At 37.3% G+C, this 22,584-nt stretch overlaps 1 protein-coding gene across 2 annotated transcripts in view; it reads left to right on the forward strand.

Annotated features, from left to right (window-relative positions):
* Nucleotides 1-1,435: 1,435 nt before the first annotated feature.
* Nucleotides 1,436-22,584, forward strand: part of RASA1 (RAS p21 protein activator 1) — a 91,176-nt gene continuing 70,027 nt past the window's right edge. The window contains exon 1 of one of the 2 annotated variants that reach the window (XM_069491971.1): nt 1,436-2,526. In XM_069491971.1, coding sequence (XP_069348072.1) covers nt 2,009-2,526 — 518 coding nt within the window. In that variant the 5' untranslated portion in view covers nt 1,436-2,008. Of the gene's footprint in view, nt 2,586-22,584 lie in introns of both variants that reach the window. The other variant, XM_069491972.1, reaches the window with a different exon arrangement.

Consider the following 22,584-nt stretch of genomic DNA (forward strand, 5'->3'; position numbering starts at 1 on the left):
TGCACCTTTGAGTTTACTCTGAGAACTCTAGCTTCTGTGAGTAGTCAATCTTCCCTTTTCCACGTGGTATCCTGCATAAGTGGTAAGCACAATGAAGGAGTCCTCAGGACTTTTTGATTGTTGTGACTGACTAGGTGAGTAGGCCTATGCAAACTTAGAAAGGAAATGTATTGTCTGCACCTTGTGACTTCTTCTGGTGGTCTTTTCCCTTTTTCCTGGGTTTCTATTACAACCCTTTGTCATCCCCAATGTGCTCCTATGTTGATTTGATCATCCTTAGGAGAGAAAATATTGATCACAAAGATCAATATTCAATGGTATTCCACGTGGGATTCCTCCTGGGAGGAATTTAAAAGACAAGAACAATATTGTAATTTTAAACAAACGAAATGATTCCTCCATCTATATGAATACATATAGTTTGTATACATTTTAGTATAAAAGATAAAATAAAACCCCTCTCTTGACTGTATTAAGGGTGAGATTTCTATTTATTGATAATTTTTGACATTACATATAATAATTTTAACTAGCATCCTGGGACATTCTTGCCATTTGACTTGTTGAAGGTGCTTGTATGTGAATCATGCCCTGTAGTGTTTTGCACAGAAATGAGGACAAAAGAGCACTGTAGTGTTCTCTGTGGCACCCTTCCTCTTCACACCTCTTCATTAGTACCCAACAGACTGGAAATGGAGTAAGTATACGTGTGTATGAGACAGTTGGTAAAGAAAACACGTACATAGAGGTAGAAACCTAACTTCACAACCACTATTTCTACCAAATTCTCCACCCTATTCATATGCCCCCCCTTAACCATTTGGTTTTCTTGAGTTCCAGAATCTAGTTTATTTTTTAGTGTGTAATTGTCCTATAGTGATTTTTATCATGAAACGAAAAGGAAAGCATTAATAGTGCTGGCCACACCTTCAAAGTTGCCCCCCAGCCCCTCGCCTGGGTCTGGTTTCTGTGCCGCCAGCTAATGCAGTTTTTTCTACGGGTCAGGAAATAGGGAACTAGTTTTCGAGGCATTTTTCTTTCCCTTTCCCCCTTCCTTCCTTGCCACCGCCTCCATGTCCTTCTCGTCTCTCTAATTTTCCTGGCTCTCAGCATCCGTATGCTCAGGTACTCTTCCCTTTCCTCCTGGCGATCACACAAAGCCCCGTGAGGCGCGCGCGCGCCACTGCCACACGGACAGGAGGAGAAGATGTCGCACCACCATGCGCTTGGCACTGGACTGGGACACCGAGCGCGAGCGCGCATCGCGCGTCCCCACAGCTTCCTTCCCTCCCTCCCTACTCTTCCTTTTCCTCCCTCCAGGCCTGGCCGGCCCCGCCCCCGCGCCTGCGCAGAAGCTGCCCTCGCTCTCCTCTTCCACCCTTCCTTCCCCCTGCTCCTCCTCCCCTGCCCCGCCTTCCTTTCTCTCTCCGGTTTCACTAACTGAAAGCTCCAGGTAGTGAGCAGTTCGGTCGATTTCCCCACTACCCCGCCCCCGTTCCTCCTCTTCCCCCCACCCCTCCCATCTCCAGCCTGGTGGAGGATGAAGCGGCTGCAGTGGCCCCAGCCCCTGCAGCGGCACCGGCGGTGGCTGCGGTGGGGGTGGCCGGAACTGGGGTGGTGAAGAAGCGGTGGAGGTGGCTGAAGGAGCGGCAGCCGCCTCAGCCGCTTCCCCTGTGCTTCCTTTCCTCTTTAGTGCAGCCAGGAAGTTTTTCGCTTCTGTACATGTGTGTGTGCGCGTGAGTGTGGGTGTGTAAGGTGAGGTTTGGGCAGCGTTGTGCAGGCGTTGGGTTTTTTGCCCACTTCGCTTCCCGTAACCGAGGCAGCTCTGGAGCCTGGGCTGTGGCCCTAGGAGGGGGCGCGGCGGCGGGCTCTCTCCTTTTGTTGTTGTTTCCTCCGCCTAGGGAGCTAAAGGGGGGACGCGCCTGGGTGGGGCGGCTCGGAGCCCGGGCCTGGTGGCCCCCGGGGCTCCCGGGCGGGCAGGGTAGGGCAGAGTAGAGCGGGCTTCAACATGATGGCGGCCGAGGCCGGCAGTGAGGAGGGCGGCCCGGTGACTGCCGGAGCAGGAGGAGGCGGCGCGGCAGTGGGCTCCAATGCCTATCCGGCAGTGTGTCGGGTGAAGATACCCGCGGCCTTGCCTGTGGCAGCCACCCCCTATCCTGGCCTGGTGGAGGCCGGAGTGGCCGGGACTGTGGGTAGCGGAGCCGCTTTGGGGTCAGGGTTCCTAGGAGCTGGGTCCGTGGCGGGGGCTCTGGGGGGAGCCGGGTTGACAGGGGGAGGTGCCGCTGCTGGCGTGGCTGGTGCTGCCGCCGCCGGACCTAGTGGAGAGATGGCGCTCACCAAGGTGACCACCTCGTTGCCTGCTGAGACTCTCGGGCCAGGCGGCGGATTCCCCCCTTTGCCGCCGCCTCCTCCGCTGCCCCCTTTGGGCGCGGGCCTGGGGACCGTGGATGAAGGTGACTCTTTGGATGGACCAGAATACGAGGAAGAAGAGGTGGCCATACCGCTGACTGCTCCTCCAACTAACCAGTAAGTGGCTGTTCAGCGATCGGGGAGGCTGGCTCCAGGAAAGAAGTGGGAATGATGCAGTAAAAACATACCTTGTCCTTTCAGCTGTGGTATGTTCTGAAAAGTTTTGAAGTTTCAGGTTTCATCCGTAGGGATTTAATGCGATCACTCATCTTCCCTACAGGCATACTACTCCCTGGCGTCTTCTTATATTTAATGCTCCTCTGGGAAGATGTAAAGTTTTTAAGATGGAAAGCATGGGAAAATGTGTACCCAATGAGAACCGGATATGGTTCTGCCCCTTCCAAATTGAGCTGGTGTCCCAGGATTGAGCCAAGCTGCAGCTACCAAGGCAGTCATAGTCTGTATTAACCTGTGTGTGTTCCCTGATAAAGCTAGATGGTTAGTGAGAAGCTTTGAATACAAGTATTTAAAAGAGTACTATTTTAATATAATTTGAAAAATAAATCGGTCAGAATGTTTTTGTTGCACTGCACATCTCAGCTTCTGTCTACTGAAAGCATAGTGATGCAGAAAAGTCTTTGGATCACTTATGAGTACGTGGATCAGAGAGAAAGGAGTTCTATGAATTGCAGGTGTGATTAAGGAGGGCCTGTACGCCAGCGATGTCTGTATCTTCTTCCAGACTTCCTTTTTATGTATTACTTTTTATGTAATATTCATGTAATACTTTTCCAGTTGAGACTTTAGAAGTACAATAGTGAAGTAAAACTCTAATAGTATAATACTATAGTGTTATACTATGGTATGGTATAGTATAATGGTATAATACTATAATAGTATTATTCTAATACTGCTTCTCGTCAGTACTTTTTGTTGGTGACCAGTACAGTATTTTGTTTGAAAATTAATTTTGATAATTTACTGCGAGATATACAGGACAAATGACTCTCTTTATATAAGTTAGAATCTCCTTACTTGTTCTCTTATGTGAACTTAGGTGTGTATTTTATAACAGTGGTCCTTGGTAAGAGCAAAAGGTTAGGATGAGAAATGGTGATAATAGGCAACACTTGTTTTATAGATCTCTTGAATCAGTCTTAATTGACACTTAGAATTTCAACAACCTTGGTGAGTATCAGGAGAAAAAGATTTGGTTCATATGTTGACAGTAACTCGGGACAATTCCAAGTTTTTTTTGGGTTAGCTACTTTAGAGGATTTAGAAAAGATTTAAACTAATTAGGAAAAGATTCTGTAATACTAATCCATTTTTGACTTAAGGCTACATCTTTTGATACTTAAGGTGGAAAAGTAAAGTTAGTCTGATTTATTTCACCCATATTGTACTCCTTTTATATTATTCAGTAGAATTCAATTTTTTGGTCTAATTATATTTCAACTAATTTCATGTCTATGTATTGCAAAATTTTGGGGAGTGTTCTGGAAGTGCTAAAAATTCCAGTTTTACAGCATTGCTTTTGACAAAATCAGTTAAATATTTGTTGAGTGCCCACTGCACGCTTAGTACTGTAGTTATAATAAATAGAATGCAACTGTTCATACTGAAAGAATCTAGTCTTCATGTCAGTTTAGAACTGAATTGACTTAGGCATATTTAGGATATTGTAGTTCATAATTTTTTTAATATATTATTTTTTAGAGTAGTTTTAGGTTTGCAACAAAATTGAGGGGAAAGTACAGAGTGTTCCCATTAAATTCTTAATAATAAACATGATTGAGTACTTAGGGAAAGTAGTGTTTGTGAGAGGTCTATTGTCTGAGATTTTCATCATTATTATATATATTTGGGGATAAAAATAACGTTTGTATGACTGTATATATGAGACTTGGTTCATGTTCTATCTAAAAAGTACCCTCCATTTCTAGTGTGTTTATAAAATTTACTGCTGAGAAGTACAAATTTCCCTCTTTTTTTTATCATAGATATCAACCCAGAGTCACTGGAGGCAATACAGTGTAGTGGTTAAGCGTGCAAATTCTGAAGTTAGACAAGATTTGGGTTGGAATCCTGACTCTGCCACTTACTAGCTGTGTGATCTTGGAAAGGTCAGTTTCCCCATCTGTAAAATGGGGATAATAATGGTACCTTCCTCATATGGTTGTTTTTAAGATTTAATGAGAACCCTGATGTATTCAGCAGTGCCTGGCACATAGTAAGTGTTCAATAAGTAAATAGTCCTCCTCCCCAAACTATAATATAATTTTATTTTCATTAAATTGCCTACTAATTCCATTGGTATAGGGTCTCCGTCATTTATTACTATTTTAGAGAATGTTTTGAACTCCAAAGGCAAACCTACCTTGATTAATTCTATTAAAAATTTCATTTTAACTTCGTAAGGGCTTCCAGTAGTAGGTTAAGCAATTTTAGAGGTGAAATCAAGTGTTCTCTATAAATTCCTATTTTAAAATGAAAGGAAAAAGCCTTTAAAACTTCGTTAAATAATGTCATATCTTTTGTAAAAATATTGAAGAAATGTTGTCTAGTAATTGGTCATACCTTATTTATTTATCGTGTGGTATTAAGGGAGTTTAGGTCATAGGTTTGAGTCTGTGTTTTGTTAGACTAGGGTTCCCTGGTCAGGGAGTTCAATCTTATTTCTAACTAGTTTTGTACTGTTGATCACAAGAAAGTTAAGTGACAATGTGTAGATAGATCAATGCAAATATACTAACACTGTTAGTATTTTGTACCTTGTTTTTCTGTGCATGGTGAATCATTAGTTCTTATGTTTATCACTGAGTATTTTCATTAGTTTGGTTAAGGCTGGAAAGGTTTGTGTAATTTTCGCTATTACATTTATCTGAATATTTTCCTTTTTGCACGTTTTGAGAAAAAATTTTATGAAGAAAAAATTCTCACTGTTTTCTGCTACAGGGTTCTTTATTTAGTTCTATCTAAAACTGCTAACAAATTTCTTTTTCAAAATAGAGAAAAGAAGTTTGTCACTGGTAGGTACTCTGTAATTTTATGGAGCTGCTTTTCATGGTCATTATTATTTTTTTCTTTCTTCTGTAGAGGTGAGGGGTGATGGGAAAGGAGTATTGTTTCCCGCTAGTACACCTTCTCCCCAGTATGCCTTCAATTCTGTAGAGAGATTTTTTTTTTTTTTTTTTGTTGAGACAGAGTCTCACTTTGTTGCCCAGGCTAGAGTGAGTGCCGTGGCGTCAGCTTAGCTCACAGCAACCTCAGACTCCTCGGCTTAAGCGATCCTACTGCCTCAGCCTCCCGAGTAGCTGGGACTACAGGCATGCGCCACCATGCCCGGCTAATTTTTTCTATATAGATTTTTAGTTGTCCATATAATGTCTTTCTATTTTTAGTAGAGACGGGGTCTCGCTCAGGCTGGTCTCGAACTCCTGACCTTGAGCGATCCACCCGCCTCGGCCTCCCAGAGTGCTAGGATTACAGGCGTGAGCCACCGGCGCCCGGCCTAGAGAGATTTTTAACTGTGAGCCTGCAGTGGCAGGAGGCCCTTAGTGAGAATCCAACCCACAGATATACATTGCTTGCTCTTGGTGTATTTGGAACGTTTAGTAATTAGGTGCCACCATTTGAAAATAAGAATATATCACATTTAAGAAGTCTTGATTTCTAGCATTTCTTGAAAAATCACAGACTTGGCTATCCTTGGTGGCCACTCCTGCTTGAGAGTAGATTACTAGAGCTGAACAGCGGTTGCCCCTTTTGGGTGGGTACTGAATGCTCCTGTTTGCTGTAGTCTCTACCGGGGCTGCTTTGCCTTGTATATTACAATATTTGTCTGGCATCTGACTCAGATCTTACCCCTGACCTAATATTCAGTTTTTTCAAGCCTGAAACTTTAAGAAGAGGAAAATAAGGAATATAAATAGTATCTTTTTTTTCCTTAAAAATCATTTTGCTGTCTCTGTAAAAATAAAACCATTTTCAATTAAGTCAAATAATTGCTGAAGGTTAATGTTAGAAATGTAGCATTCATTAACTTTGCCACTGATTGCATTATAACTATGAGTGAGTCATTGTTTCTTAATGAAAATGGGGATGAGAATTACAAAGATTAGTTATGGACAGAGTGGTTGCTGACCAGGACTCAGATATTTTTACTCTATTTGTTTGAGTAGTAGAGAAATGTAGGTGCTTCAAGGGTTACAATGAGTAAAATGCCCCTTTTCTCAATGAGTCTCTCTTCCAGGGGAGTTTTAGATCTAGTAGGAAGTTAAATAAACTAATAACTATGATTCAGGCTAGATTAAGAGAAATATCATGAGTGAAGTATGAGCAAAGGGTTGTGGGGGTTAAAAGAACAAGAAATTTATGATCAGGATCAGTAAGTTTTTTGAGGAAAAGTAGCGGATATGTTTTTCCTGGTGCTTAACTTATTTTCTGAGCAAGAGGTGATTGGTTCTGATGCCCTTCACTTAATGGTTCTATCAAGTCAGAAAGAATTATGAGTTAAATGAATATAAACTTTCAACCCTTTGTGAAGAATGTGTTTTACTGAACTCTTTTTTTTTTTTTTTGAGACAGAGTCTCACTCTGTTGCCCGGGCTAGAGTGAGTGCCATGGCGTCAGCCTAGCTCACAGCAACCTCAAACTCCTGGGCTTAAGCGATCCTACTGCCTCAGCCTCCCGAGTAGCTGGGACTACAGGCATGCGCCACCATGCCCGGCTAATTTTTTGTGTATATATATTTTAGTTGTCCATATAGTTTCTATTTTTTAGTAGAGACGGGGGTCTCGCTCTTGCTCAGGCTGGTCTCGAACTCCTGACCTCGAGTGATCCACCCGCCTCGGCCTCCCAGAGTGCTAGGATTACAGGCGTGAGCCACCGCGCCCGGCCTGAACTCTTAATTATGTACCTGTGGTCAGGAGGGAGGTTGAAGGGGCTTCTTGTAGTTAGTGAAGTATAGAGCACAACTGAAGGCTATAATTGGTATGGGTCATTGATAAGCCACTCTGAGGAAACCAGGCAGACATTATTGACAAAGATAAGAAGGACAGCTGTAAATTAGGAATAAGAAGAGGAAAATGAAGACTAGGCCTTTCTGATTGCTTTACTCCTATATCTTTCCTGGCTATTAGGGAAATGAGCAGAATGCCTTTAAGAACACTCAAATACCCAAAACAGTACCTTTGGGGAAAATGTTTTCAAATAATTACTAATAATAATTATTACCACTGACATTTTTTTTGGTTGCTTACTACCTAACAGCAACAGTTCTAATTGTTTTGCTTATCTATTGCTTTATAATAAAGCACTCCAATACTTAGTTGCTAAAACAACAATTATGTATTTGCTTTTGATTTAAAATTGGAGCTGCACTTGATGGAGACTATTCCATGTGTCATCTGTTGGCTATAATGTCCAAGGTGGTTTCTTAACTTGTAAATCTGGTGCCTCAGCTGGAATGGCTAGAACAGCTGGTAGACAGCTGGGCATCTTCCTCTCTTCCTCTTTCCTTCCTGCCACATGGGTTTCTTCATAACATGACAACTGCGTTCTATGAGGGAGCTTTCTAAGCCCCAGTGTGCCAGTACTTATTAAGCTTGTGTGTTCCTTATGCTTGCTAATGTTCTATTGGCCAGTGCTAGTCACATGACCCAGTGTGAATTGTATGGGAGGGGACCTGAATACTGGGAGGTGAACTTTCTTGAGGATACCAAAGTAAAAGTATACCATGTGTATAACTCATTTACTTGTAATACCAGGTAATACTGGAATACTATTGGTGAGGTATGGGGTGGGAGAAAGGGCAAATACATAAGAGTTCTTCCCTTAGACCCAACATGATAAATTGTCTTTCATTAAATGATAAGTATTCCCACAATAGATGTTACTTTTTGGCTACCATTATCTTAATTTTAAACCAAAAATATTGACTATGGACTGTGGTTATTGTTTCAATATGCAGGTATTTGTATGATGGGTGTGTTAGGTTAAAATCACCTGCAATACATTTCAATTTTGGGCTAAATTAAAAATAGCTGTTATTAAAGAAAACATATTGAAAACGTCTCCGTATGTTTTACTGCTTCTTAACAGGATTTGAAGTATGATTTTAGGCATTTAATGATTATGTGATTTAGTAAAACAATGAACATTATGGAAGATGAAAAAATTATAAACGAATATTCAGTCTAGTTGAAAAATAAGGCATTACTGATAGAGAAATAGATGATGAAATTAGTCTGCAAACATGTACAGGTTAAGTTTTTCAAATTCAAAGGATAGGTATGGGAGAGTTGAAAGAATGCAAGTAAATGAAAGAATGATACTGAAATCTCATACCGTAATCCTCTCATTGGAGTTTTATAGGGAAAAAGTTTGATTGGTTTTTGTAGCATTAGCATTTGATGTTATAGTCATAAGGTGATAGGTATAGATGCATAGAATTTTAGTGACAGAGGGAACCCTCTCACTACCCAGGTACAGAAGCAGACTCAGGTAGAGTGGTTTGCTTAAGTTTCACATAGCCAGGTAGCAGTAGGATTGGGACAGAACCCAGTTCTCATAATTTTTCGGATATGTTCAGACTTGGGTAATATTTACATATATATTTTGGAGAGGACTAGAAGGTAAAAATCTCAATATTTACTAATCATTCACTGTATATCAGCAGGTACTTTACATAGATTATGTAGTTTAATTCTTACACAGTAAGAATAGGTATCATCTTTATTTTCATTGAGAAACTTGAATGATAGACCTGGAATTCTAATGCAAACACTGTGCTTTTTGCTTTGGCTTGCCCTCTTTCCCTTCCAGTACATAGAATACTCACGTATATATGTGCACCCGTACAAAACTGAATATATAATACTTCAAGGCTGCCAGTCACTGAGTGTTAATGGACTGAATTGTTTCCCTCCTCCCTGACACCACCCCTACCCAAATTCATAGGCTGAAGCCCTAACCCCCAATGTAACCTGTTTGGAGATAGTTCCTTTAATGAGGTCATAGGGTGGCTCATGAACCCTGTAGAATGGGTACCCTAATAAGAAGAGACACCATGAGTATGTGTGCACAGAGAAAAGGTCATGTGAGGACAGAGTGAGAAGGCCTTCATTTGCAAGCCAAGGAGAGATGCCTTACCAGAAACCAACTTTGCCAGCACCTTTATATTTCTATTTCTAGCCTTGAGAACTGTAAGAAAGTAATTTCTGTTGTTTAAGCCACCTAGCCTGTGTAGCATTTTACTATGGCAGCCCGAACTGACCAATGCATGGGTAGCTCTTCATCTTTAAAAATGAATTTGGATGATTTTGGAGCAGATTAAGTGCACATCTGCTGCTTGAGAAATAAGGTCCTTGTTCTTTTAATTCCTGTCTTATACTGTAGGAAAGAAAAACTAGCCTTATTTTACCTTATTAGAGATTTTTTATTTCTTTTGGCAATACGTGTGTTGAAAGGTGGAAATCATATTTAAATCATGTCTAATTACTATGTGTAGGAAAGATCCTACACATGACCATGGTAGCCATGGAAAATCCTTTGGATGATGTTACTCCAGCAAATTTTCTGTATTCATTGTATGTTCCTTGTTATAACATTCAGTGTTACTTTTAAAATTCTGTTTCTCTAATATATCTGTCTGAAGCTAAGGGAAAGACCTAGAGATCTCTCTCAATTCTTGTAAGTCTTTTTGAGGTATAACTCACTAAACTGGATTCACATTTAAGACACTTGTATAATAATAGAACCTTATTCCTCCTCTATCCTTGTCTATCTATCTAAATATTGATCTATCTCTCTAACTTTTGAGTTAAACTTTTTCTTTTGAGATCATTATAGATTCATGTGCAGTTTTAAGAAATTAATAATACAGAGATGTACCCCTTCATCCCTTTTACCTCAGTGATAAATTTGCATAACTAACTATAGTACAGTATCACAGTTGACATTGATATAATCCATCTATTTTATTTAGATTTCACCATTTTACATGCACTCATTTTTGTGTTTGTGTGGGGTGTGATGTATTTAGTTCTGTGCAGTTTTATCACACCATTTATTGTGGTGTAAATGCATGTAATTACCACCATACTAGAGATACAGAATAGTTTTATCACCACCAGGATCCCTTGTGCTGCACTTTCTAACCAGCCTCTCTCACTTCCCTCCCTCTTTCCCTAACCTCTGGCAACCACTAATCTGTTCTTTATTTTGTTATTTAAAGAAGGTTATATAAATGGCATCATATAGTATGTAAGCTTTTGGGATTAATATTTGTCATTCAGCATGGTTTCCTCAAAATTCAACTAAGTTGTAGCATATATCCATATTTTGTTCCTTTTCATTGTTGAGTAGTAGATCATGCATGATACGGACGTACCAGGATTTGTTTAACCATTCAGACATTGGGGAACATTTGGGTCATTTCCAGTTTTTCTGTTATGAAAAAAAGCTGCCATAAACATTTGTGTATATGTTTTTGTGAGAACATAAGTTTTCATTTCTGTCAGATAAGTTCCTGCGAGTATAATTACTATATTATATATTAGTTGCATGTTTACTTTCATAAGAAACTGCCAATCTATTTTCTAGAATGACTATTTTACATTCCCACCAGCAATGTTTGAGTGATCCAGTTTCTCTACATCCTTACCAGCATTTGATGTTGTCACCATTTTCTATTTCTATTTTAGCCATTTTGATAGATGTTCTGTGATATCTCATTGTGGTTTTAATTAGCATTTTCCCAATGGCTAGTAACATTGACAGATCTTTTCAGGTGCTCATTTGGCATCTGTATATCCTCTTTGGTGAAATGTCTGTTCGTGTCATTTGTCTGTTTTCAAATACTATTTTATTTTTAATTGTTGAATTTCAAGAGGTCCATCCATTTTGTAGCTTGTGTCAGAATTTTCTTTTTAAGGCTGAATAATATTCCATTGTATATATCACCTTTTTGCCCATTTATATCCATCCATGGACATTTGAGTTGCTTCTAACTTTTATTTATTGTGAATAATGTACATATGGTATACAAATATCCATGTGAGTGCCTGCTTTCACTGGTGTATACCCAGAAATGAAATTGCTGGATCATAAGGCAATTCTGTTATTAATTTTTTGAGGAATTGTCGTACTGTTTTGTACAGTGGCTACACCATTTTGCAGTCCCACTAGCAGTGCACAAAGGTTAAAGTTTCTCTACATCCTCACCAACACTTGTTATTTTCTATTTTCTTGATAGTAGCTATCCTAGTGAGTGGGAAATGGTATCTATGGAAATGCATTTCCCCAAGATTAGTGGTGTTGAACATCTTTCCGTGTGTTTATTGGACACTTGTATGTCTTTTTTTTGGAGAAATGTCTGTTGAAGTCCTTTGCTCATTTTTGAATTGGGTTTTGATTTTTCTGTTGTTGATTTGTAGGAGTTGTTTATATATTCTGGGTATCAATCCCCTTATCAGATGTAGGATTTGCAAATATTTTCTCCCATTTCATGGGTTATCTTTTAATTCTGTTGATAGTGTCCTCTGTCCTCTGCACAGAGGTTTTTAATTTTCATGAACTCCAACTAACCTATTTTTTTCATTTGTTGTGTATAATTTTTATTTCAACCATCAACCATCAGCTATGATTTTAAAATCTCTGGAATAGAAGGGTGATCTGTTTTTTTTTTTTTTGGTATAGATGGAGTCTCATGTTATCCAGGCTGGTCTCGAACTCCTGGCCTCAAGTAATCCTCTGACCTTGGCCTCCCAAAATGCTGAGATTACAGGTGTGAACCACTGCACCTGGCCAGTTTGTTTTTCACCCACATTTTTGCTTTTCCCATTGTTTTTTCTTCTTGATGTTTCAAGATTCCTTGAAGAATTTTCTTAGCCATTCTTAAAGGGTATGTCTGCTAGTGACAATTTCTTAGTATTCCTTTACCTGTGAATGTCATTTCACTATCATTTCTGAAAGATAGTTTTACCACATATAGAATTTATGATTGACAGTTCTTAGTTCTTTTTTTTCAGTGCTTGAAAAATTTTGAGTGACTTTCTTCTGACCTTTGTGCTTTCAGATGAGAAATCTGTTGTCACTTGAATTGGTATTCCCCTATAGGTAATGCATCTTTTTTCTGTGGTTGCTTTTAAGATTTCTTTCTTTGTCTTTGTTTTCAGAAGTTTATTGATGATATGTGAAGATGTAATTTCTTTGGATTTACCTATTTGAGGTTTGCTCACTTCTTGAATCTGTAGGTTTATGTCCTTCTCCAAATTTGGTTGTTTGTGGCCATTTTTTTGAATACTCTTTCAACTCCCCCTTCTTTTTCTTTTCTTTATGGAACTCCAGTGATACCGAGTTAGATCATTTGTTATTGTTGACACAAGTCCTTGAGACTTTGTTAATTTCTTTTCTTTTTTTCTCTCTGTTGTTCAGATTGGGTAAATTCTGTTGACCTGTCTGTCTTTAGGTTTGCTGATTCTGTCTTCTGTTATCTCTGCTGTTGAGCCCATATAGTACGTTTTTAAAAAAATTACTTTTTAAGCCTGGGCGTGGCAGCTTGTGTCAGTAATCCCAGGGCTTCAGGAGGCTGAAGTGGGATGATCTTAAGACCAGCCTGGGCAACATAGCAAGACCTCGTCTCTACAAAAAACTTGGGGAAAAAGAAAAACAAAAAGCCAGGCATGGTGGTGTACACCTGTAGGCCCAGCTACTTTAAAGGCTAAGGCAGGAGGATAACCTGAGCCCAGGAGTTTGAGGTTATGGTGAGCTATGATTGTGCCACTGCACTCCAGCCTGGGTGGACAGAGCAAGACCCTGTCTTTAAAACAACAAAAATTAATTTTTCAATTGACAAATAAAATGTGTATATTTATGATGTACAATGTGATGTTTTGAAATATGTATACATTATGGAATGGCTAAATAGAGGTAACTAATATATGTATTACCTTACATACTGAGCATTTTTTGTGCTGAGAACACTTAAAATCTTTGCAATTTCAAGTATACGATATTTTATTATTAACTATGTTGTACCATAGATCTCTTGAACTTATTCTTCTAACTGAAATTTTGTTTCTTTTGATCAACATCTTCTCAACATTTCATCCAGTAAGTTTTTTTTACTATTGTTTTTGTTGTGTTTTTTAGTTCTATAATTTCCATTTGTTTTTATAACTTTCTTTGCTGAGATTTTCCTTTTCTTTCCTGTTTTAACAGAATTTTTAATTGATTGTTGAAATGTTTTTTATGAAGTGTTTTTTTTTTGCTCTGAAATCTTTTAAAAATCATTCCAACATCTAATACATATCAATGGTAGCATCTGTTGGTTGTCTTTTTCTAATCCAAGTTGTGATTTTCTTGGTTCTTGGTATGATGAGTGAGCTTTGATTTTCTGTTGGACAGTTTGGCTTCTATATAATTTTTTTAAATTACTTTTTTTCCCACTATGTATGATTAATATGTGTTTACTGTATAAAATTTGGAGACTATTAGAAAATACAAAGAAAAAAAATCATTCACTTTTAATACCAAAGGTAACTGCTATAAATTTTTTGTATTTTATATATATACGAAATGTATCTGTATATATCCCTGTCCCCCTGAATATAATTATAGCTAACACATATGAGCTAACATACGAGGACATTGAGATGTGGAGAGTTTTAGGTAACTTTCTCAGATTGCAGAGCTACCAAATGATTCAAACCAAAGTTTTGACCCCTAAGTCTATACTTTGGTATATTCACTCTTCTGTTTTTCTTTCTTACCACTTCAGAAAAATTGTTTTGGTAGGAGAATGAAATTCTTTTAAGAGGAACAGCCAGGAGAGTAATAGCCATCTTAAAGCATTTAGTATAGTGTTTAAGTACTTCAGAATATGTTGATAGATATTTAGATACATGTACATACATTCTGGAGAATATCTCGGGCAATAGAGAAATGAGCTTTAATACCTCTGTATATGCATTTACTTAGGGATGTTTGAATAAATAAATAACTCCTTAAAGTTGAATGAGAAGTGATAATAGGTCTTTTTTTTTTTGACAAGTTTTTATCTCTTTTCAAGAGAAATACAGTAAGTCCTCATTTAATATTGATAGGTTCTTGGAAACTGTGAATTGAAAGGAGGTATAGTGAAACTAATCTTTTTATCATTAATATTATAATAAAATGACATTTGAGGGCCCTATTGCGTGTTGTTTTGCTTAAAGTTGCAGTTTCCAAGAACCTATCAATGATGTTAAGTGAGGACTTAACTGTAGTATTTTTTTAAACTAAATTATTGTTAGCTTTCTTACAACTGTAAGAATTCTTTCATACATTATCTCACTTAAGTAATTATAGTTTCCTCTTCCTATATACAAATAGGTAGATAGTGTGCTTGATTGCTTGTCCACATCAGTTGAATTTTCGTGTGGCTGCAAAAGCATGGATTTAGAGGAAATTGTTAATCACTGGATTAAATAGTGACCATATGAAGCTTAGGAATATTTTACTGTTTTTTAGTTCCTCCTTGACCAAGAAAGCTAATCCAGGTATCCAGAGGAATGAATACTGCACTTAACATTTCCATTAGATTTTAGTAGTTCTTTGGAATTATCTAAGAATTCTCTACATTTGTCATTGCTCACAATTAAAGAGAAGTTAAACATGTGGTTTGTTTTTATATGTTTGCTTCTCATTTTTACAGTGATTTTTTTCAAGGCAATGAGGACAAAGGATGCAAAATAAGAAAAGTCATTGGATTTAATGGTTAAAGGTGGTGTATAAATGGCAGGAATGTAGTTTGAGTAAAATAGTGAATATGTGATAGGCACAAAAAGAATTTGTTTTCCCCAGTTCACTTTTTTAAAATTAATAAACTTTGTTTTTTAGAGTAGTTTAAGTTCACAGCAAAATTGAGGGGAAAGTATAGAGTTCCCATATTTCTCCTCTCTAGCTATTGATATCCAGCACTGTGGTACATTTGTTACAGTTCGTGAACCTACATTTATACGTCATCACCCTATGTTCATGATTTTCATTGTTTATTCTTGGTATTGTACATTCTATGGATTTTGATGAATGTATCACCCATTGTAGTATCATACAAAATAGTTTCACTGCCTAAAAATTCTTTGTACATTTCCTGTTTATCCCTCCCACTCTCCCTCCTCCTTAAACCCCTGGCAACCACTAATCCTTTTACTGTCTCCGTAGTTTTGCCTTTTCCAGAATGTCATACAGACGGAATCATACAGTACATAGCCTTTTCAGATTGGCTTCTTTAACTTAGTAATATGCATTTAAGATTCTCCCATGTATATTCATGGCTTGATAGCTCATTTCATTTTAGTGCTCAATAATATTCCATAGTCTGAAACATAATTGTTTATCCAGTCAGCTACTGAAGGACATCTTGGTTGCTTCCAGGTTTTGGTAATTATGAATAAAACTGTTTATAAACACCCACGTTCAGGTTTTGTGTTAATGTAAATTTTCAGTTTATTTCAGTAAATTCTAAGAAGCCCAATTGCTGGATTGTATAGTAAGAGTATGTTTAGTTTTTTGAAAGAAACGGCCAAGCTGTCTTCCAAAGTGGCTGTGCCATTTTGCATTCCCACCATCAGTGAATGAGAGTTCCTGTTGTTCCTTGTTCTCATCAGCATTTGATGTTGTCAGTGTTTTGTTTTTTGGCCATTCTAATAGGTATATAGTAATATCTTGTTTTAGTATGCAATTCTTTAATCACATATGATGCTGAACATCTTTTCATGTGCTTATTTGCCATTTATATATCTTCTTTGATGAGATGTCTGTTCAGGTCTTTTTCCTGTTTTTAAATCATGCCATTTGTTCTCTTATTGCTGAGAAGAGTTCTTTGCATATTCTTGAGTAATATCAGATGTGTCTTGCAAATATTTTTCATTTAGTATGTGGCTTGTCTTTTCGTTCTCTTGACAGTGCCTTTTGCATAACAAAGTTTCTAATTTTAATGAAATCCAGCTTATCAGTTATTTCTTTCATGGATCATGGTTTTTGTGTTGTATCTAAAAAGTCATTTACATTACCAAGGTCATCTAGGTTTTCTCCTATGTTGTGTTCTAGGAGTTTTATATTATAGTTTTGCATTTCACAGTTAGGTCTGTGATCCATTTTGAGTTAAATTTGTGAATGGTATGAGGTCAGTGTCTAGATTCATTGTTTTGTTTTGTTTTTTGCATGTGGATGTCCAATTGTTCCAACGCTGTTTGCTAAAAAGATTGTCTTTGTTCCATTGTATTGCCTTTGCTCCCTTGTCAAAGATCAGTTGATTATATTTATTTGGGTTTATTTCTGGGCTCTCTATTCTGTGCCATTGATCTATTTGTGTATTGTTTTGCCCATACCACACCATCTTGATTATTTTTGCATTATAATAAGTCTGGAAGTCTGGTAATATCTGTCCTCCAACTTTGTTCTTCTCCTTCAATATTGTGTTGGCTACTCTGGGTACCTCTCCACTTCAACTTTTCTTTTTTGAGACAGAGTCTCATTCTGTTGCCCAGGCTAGAGTGCCCTGGTGTCAGCCTGGCTCCCAGCAACCTCAAACTCCTGGGCTCAAGCAATCCCCCTGCCTCAGCCTCCCGAGTAGCTGGGACTACAGGCATGTACCACCATGCCCGGCTAATTTTTTCTCTATATATTTTTAGTTGTCTGGCTAATTTCTTTCCATTTTTAGTAGAGACAGGGTCTTGCTCTTGCTCATGTGGGTCTCGAACTCCTGACCTTGAGCGATCCTCCTGCCTCAGCCTGCCAGAGTGCTAGGATTACAGGCATGAGCCACTGCGCCCTGCCTCCATATCAACTTTAAAATCATTTTGTCAATATCTGAAAATAACTCGCTGGAATTTTGATTGGGTCATGTTGAATCTGTATATCAAGTTGGGAAGAACTGACATCTTGGCATCATTGAGTCTTCCTATTCATGAACTTGGAATGTTTTTCCATTTATTTGGTTCTTTGATTTCTTTTGTCATAGTTTTTTTTCATATAGATCTTATATGTATTTTGTTGGATTTATTCCTAAGTATTTCATTTTTGGGGGTGCTAATATAAATGGTAATGCATTTTTAATTCCACATTCCACTTGTTCATTTCTGGGATTTATAGGAAAGCCATTGACTTTTATATTAACCTTATATTCTGCAGCCTTGCTTGTTAATTTCATGAGGTGTTTTTTTTTTTTGTTTTTTTTTTTGCAGTTCTTTTGGATTTTCTGCATAGACAATCATGCCATCTGAGAACAAAGACAGTTTTATTTTTTCCTTTCCAATCAGTATACTTTTTATTTCCTTTTCTTGTCTTACTGCATTAACTAGGACTTTGAGTACAATGTTGAGAAGCAGTGGTGAAGGCGATATCCTTGCGTTGTTCCCCATCTTAGAGAGAAAGCTTTAAGGTTCTCACCATTAAATGTGGTGTTAACTGTAGGTTTTTTTTCTAGATGTTTTTTTACCAAGTTGAGGAAGGTTCCCCTCCATTCGTAGTTTGCTGAGTGTTTTAATCATGAATGAGTGTTGGATTTTGTCAAGTGATTTTTATGCATCTCTTTATATGATTATGTGATTTTTCTTCTTTAGCCTGTTGCAGTGATTGATTGCATTAATTAATTTTTTGATGTTGAGCCAGCCTTGATAAATCCTACTTGGTCATGGTGCATAATTTTATTTATACATTGCTGGATTCTATTTGCTCATATTTTGTTGGGATCTTCACTTCTATATTCGTGAGAGTTACTGGTCTGTGGTTTTCTTTTTTGTAATGTCTTTGTCAGGTTTTGCTATTAGGGTAATTTTGACCTCATAGAATGAGTTAGGTAGTAACTGCTTATGAGATTGTAGAGATTTATTATAATTTCTTCATTGAGTGTTTACTAGAATTCACCAGTGAAACCATTTGGGTCTGGTTCTTTCTGTTTTTGAAAGTTATTAATTATTGATCCAATTTTTTAAATAGATATGAACCAATTCAGGTGATCTATTTCTTCTTCTGTGAGTTTTGGCAGATTCTGTCTCTTAAGGAATTATTCCATTTTATCTCAGTTTGCAAATTTGTGGGCATAGAGCTATTAATAATATTAGTTCATTATCCTTTTAATGTGTTTGGGACCTGTAGAGATGTCTCTTTCTTTTATGATGTTAGTAATTTGTGTTTTCTCTTTTTATTTTTCTAAGCCTGGCTAGAAGCTTATCAATTTTATTGATCCTTTCAAAGAACCAACTTTGTTAATTTTCTCTATTGATTTCCTGTTTTCAGTTTCATTGATTTCTGCTGTAATTTTTATATTTCTTTTCATCTGCTTTGAATTTAATTTGCTCTTCTTTTTCTGGTTCCCTAATGTGAAGCTTAGATTATTGATTTGATCTTTATTTTTTTTTCGTATATGCATTCAGCTATAAGTTTCCTTCTAGGCACTGCTTTCACTGCAGCCCACAAATATTGATGTTTTCATTTCAATTTTATTCAGAATATTTTAAAATTGCTCTTGAGATTTCTTCTTTGATCCATGTGTTGCTTAGAAGTGTGTTGTATAATCTCCATGTATTTTGGGATTTTCCAGCTTTTTTTTGTGATTGATTTCTAGTTTAATTCCATTGTGATTGGAGAGTAGACGTTGTATGATTTCTATAATTGTAAATTTGTTAATGTGTTTTATGGCCCAGAATATGTTCTATGTTGGTGACTATTTTATGTAAGCTTGAAAAGAGTGTGTAATCTGCAAGTGTTACATGAAGTAGTCTATAGATGTCAGTTATATCCACTTCATTGATAGGGCTGCTGAGTTCAACTATATCCTTTACTGATTTTCTGCCTGCTGCATCTGTCCATTTCTGATGGAGGCATGTTGAAGTCTCAACTCTGATAGTGCATTCATATATTACTTCTTGCAGTTCTGTTTTTTTCCCCCTTGTGTATTTATGCTCTCTCTTGTTAAGTGCATATACATTAAGAATTATTATGTTTTCTTGGAATAGTGACCCCTTTATTATTATGTAATGCTGCTCTTTATCGCTGATAACTTTCCTTACTCCCACTTTGTTTTGATTAATGTTAGCATATAGTATTAGTATTTTTCATGCAGTGTTAATATTTTTCTCCATCCCTTTGCTTTTAATCTGTATGTGTTTTTAGGTTTGAAAAGGATTTCTTGTTTTTATAGTTGTCTTGGGTTTTGGTCCATTCTGACAGTGTCTTTGAATTGGTGTATTTAGACTCGATGTTTAAAGTGATTATTGATATAGTTAGGTTAATATTTACCACATTTGTTACTGTTTTCTATTGGTTGCCCTTTCTCTGTGTAACTATTTTTTTCTGTACTTTTCTGTCTTTGGTGACTTTAATTGAGCATTTTATATGATTCTGTTTTCTCTCAGTTTTTAGCATATCAATTATACTTCTTTTTAAAAGTTATATTTTAGCTTGCCCTGGAGTTTGAAACATACATTTACAAGTACCCAAGTCCATTTTCAAATAATGCTGTATTGCTTCATGGGTAGTGCATATACTTTATACTAAAAAGTATTCCTGTTTTCTCACTTCTGTCCTTTGTTTCATTGCTGTCATTCATTTCACTTATATATAAGTGTACCTAATCAAGTACATTGTTGTTATTATTTTGAACAAACTATTACCTGTTAGATCAATTAAGAATAAGAAAAATAAATGTTTTTATTTTACTTTCACATATTCTCTGATGCTTTTCCTTTCTTTATGTAGATCTGAGTTTCTGACCTATGTCATTTTCCTTTTCTCTGATTACCTTCTTTTAATATATCTTGCAAGACGGGTCTACTGGGAAAAAAATCCCTCCAAGTTTTGTTTGAGAATGTTTTTATTTCTCCTTCACCTTTAAAGGATAATTTCACAGGGTATGGATGTTTAGGTTGGTGTTTTTTTTTCTCTCAACCCTTTAAATATTTCGTTCCACTCCCCTCTGTTTGCATTGTTTCTAAGGAGAAGTTGATCTTCTATAGGCAAGGTGTTTTTTGCCACTGGCTTCTTTTAAGATTTTTTTTTTTAATCTTTGAGTTTTTGAAGTTTAGATGTGATATGCCTAGATGTATTTTTTTTTTTTTTTTTTTTGGTCCTCTCTCTTGCTTGTTGTTCTCTGAGTTTTATGGATCTGTGGTTTGGTGTCTGACATATAATAACTTGGGGAATTTCCCAGTCATTATTGTTTCAAATATTCTGTTCCTTTCTCTTTTTCTTTTCTTTATGATATTTCCATTACATGTAAGTTACACCTTTTATAGTTGTTCCACAGTTCCTGAATGTTCTGTTGTGTTCTGGTTTTATTTATTTATTTTTTCTCAGTCTTTTTTCTCTTTGCTTTTCGGTTGTGGAAGTACTTCTGTTGTCATATTCTCATGCCTTGAGATGCTTTTCTCATCTGTGTCCAGTCTACTAGTGAGCCCATCCAAGGCATTCTTCATTTCTGTTACAGTGTTTTTGATTTTTGACTTTTTTGTTCTTTCTTAGAATTTTCATCGTTCTTCTTATATTGTCTGTGTATTTGCATGTTGTCTACCTTTTTAATTAAAGCACTTGCATATTAATCACAGTTTTTAAAAATTCCCAGTCTGATAATTTCAAAATTCCTGTCATGTCTGGTTTTGATGCTTGCTCTGTCTCTTCAAACTGTGTTTTTGCCTTTTAGTATGCTTTGTAGTTTTTTTGTTGCAAGGTGTGCATGATGCAGTGGGTAAAAGGAACTGCTGTAAGTAGGCTTTTGGTAATACAATGGTAGGGGAAACAGTCTATAGTCCTATGATTAGGTCTCAGTCTTGTGGTGAGGCTATGCTCTTGGACTTCACACTTCACCGGTGTCTCTCAATCCCCCACCTTCATCTTTGCTGCCCTTAGGTGGGACAGAATGGCTGTAATGGACTAGTGTTCAGTATTTTCTTTTTCCCTTGTGAAAGGATAAAGGGAGCTGGATTTTCGTACAGTATTTCCTTTCCCCCAGGTAGGTTAGGCTCTGGTAAATTAATTTCTCCTAAAGACAGGTCTTGTTAAGAAGGTGCTCTGACATATTTCACAATTGTTCTTTTTCCCTTTCCACTACCCAGAAGCACAAAGGGATTTTTCTCTGTTACTTACTGTGAGGACCTAGTAGAGCTCACAGAGATAAAATTCACAAAAGTGTCAGGGCCCTCCTCTGACTGGGCCCCCCCCCGGAGTTTTTAACTCTCAGACTTGTCTACACTGAGCCTTCAGCAATTCCTCAGTTATAGTTCAGGGTTCCCTAATCTGGCACTGGTTCCCAGGGAAGTTTCTGCTTGTGGGTTTCTGCTATGGTGAGTTGTGATTTTTCTGTTTCTGCCTGTCTGTCTCTCAATTTTGGGCAGTGGTTTGCCCTGTGACCTCTCTTGTCTGAAGGAACTAAGAAGAGTTGTTGATTCTTTAGTTTGTTCAGTTTTTTACTTTTTGTTAGCATGGAGTAGTGACTTCTGACCTTCTTACATGCCAAACAGGAAACTGGAAGTAGCTTAAAGGAGTTTTAAGTTATAGGTTTTAAAGGGCTTAAAAAGAGATTGGTTTGTTGGACTTTGGAGACTAAATCCTTTAAGGAATGGGTAGAAGGGATAATAAATTAAGGAGAGGAGTGTTTTTCAAAATAGCAAAAGATGAAATTTAATAGATAATTTTTTTTATTCCTAATAGTAAATATTTTGCTGTCTTCTTAACCAGTCATTTAGCTTGGCTTTCTTGGTTTTACTTTAGTTTATTTGTGTTTATTTATTTATTTTGAGACAGGGTCTTGCTCTATTGCCCAGGCTACAGTGCAGTGGCGTCTTCATAGCTCACTGCAACCTCGAACTCCTGGGGTCAAGCAATCCTCCCGCTTGGACCTCCTAAGTAGCTGGGACTATAGGTGAGTGCCACCACGCCCAGGTAATATTCAAATTTTTTTGTAGAGATGAGGTCTTGCTATGTTGCTCAGGCTAGTCTTGAACTCCTGGGCTCAAACAGTCCCCCTGCCTGTACCTTCCAAAGTGCTGGGATTACAGGTGTGAGCCACTGCACCCGTCCTACTTTAGTATATTTGAAAGTAAGTAATGCTTTATTTTCAATATTTGCTGATATATTTAATCAAAACCTAGAGAATTGAAATAGATATTTTACCAGAAGAAAGCAATTTTG

The sequence above is a fragment of the Eulemur rufifrons genome, chromosome 17, assembly GCF_041146395.1.
Source record: "Eulemur rufifrons isolate Redbay chromosome 17, OSU_ERuf_1, whole genome shotgun sequence".
Classification (NCBI taxonomy): Eukaryota; Metazoa; Chordata; class Mammalia; order Primates; family Lemuridae; genus Eulemur; species Eulemur rufifrons.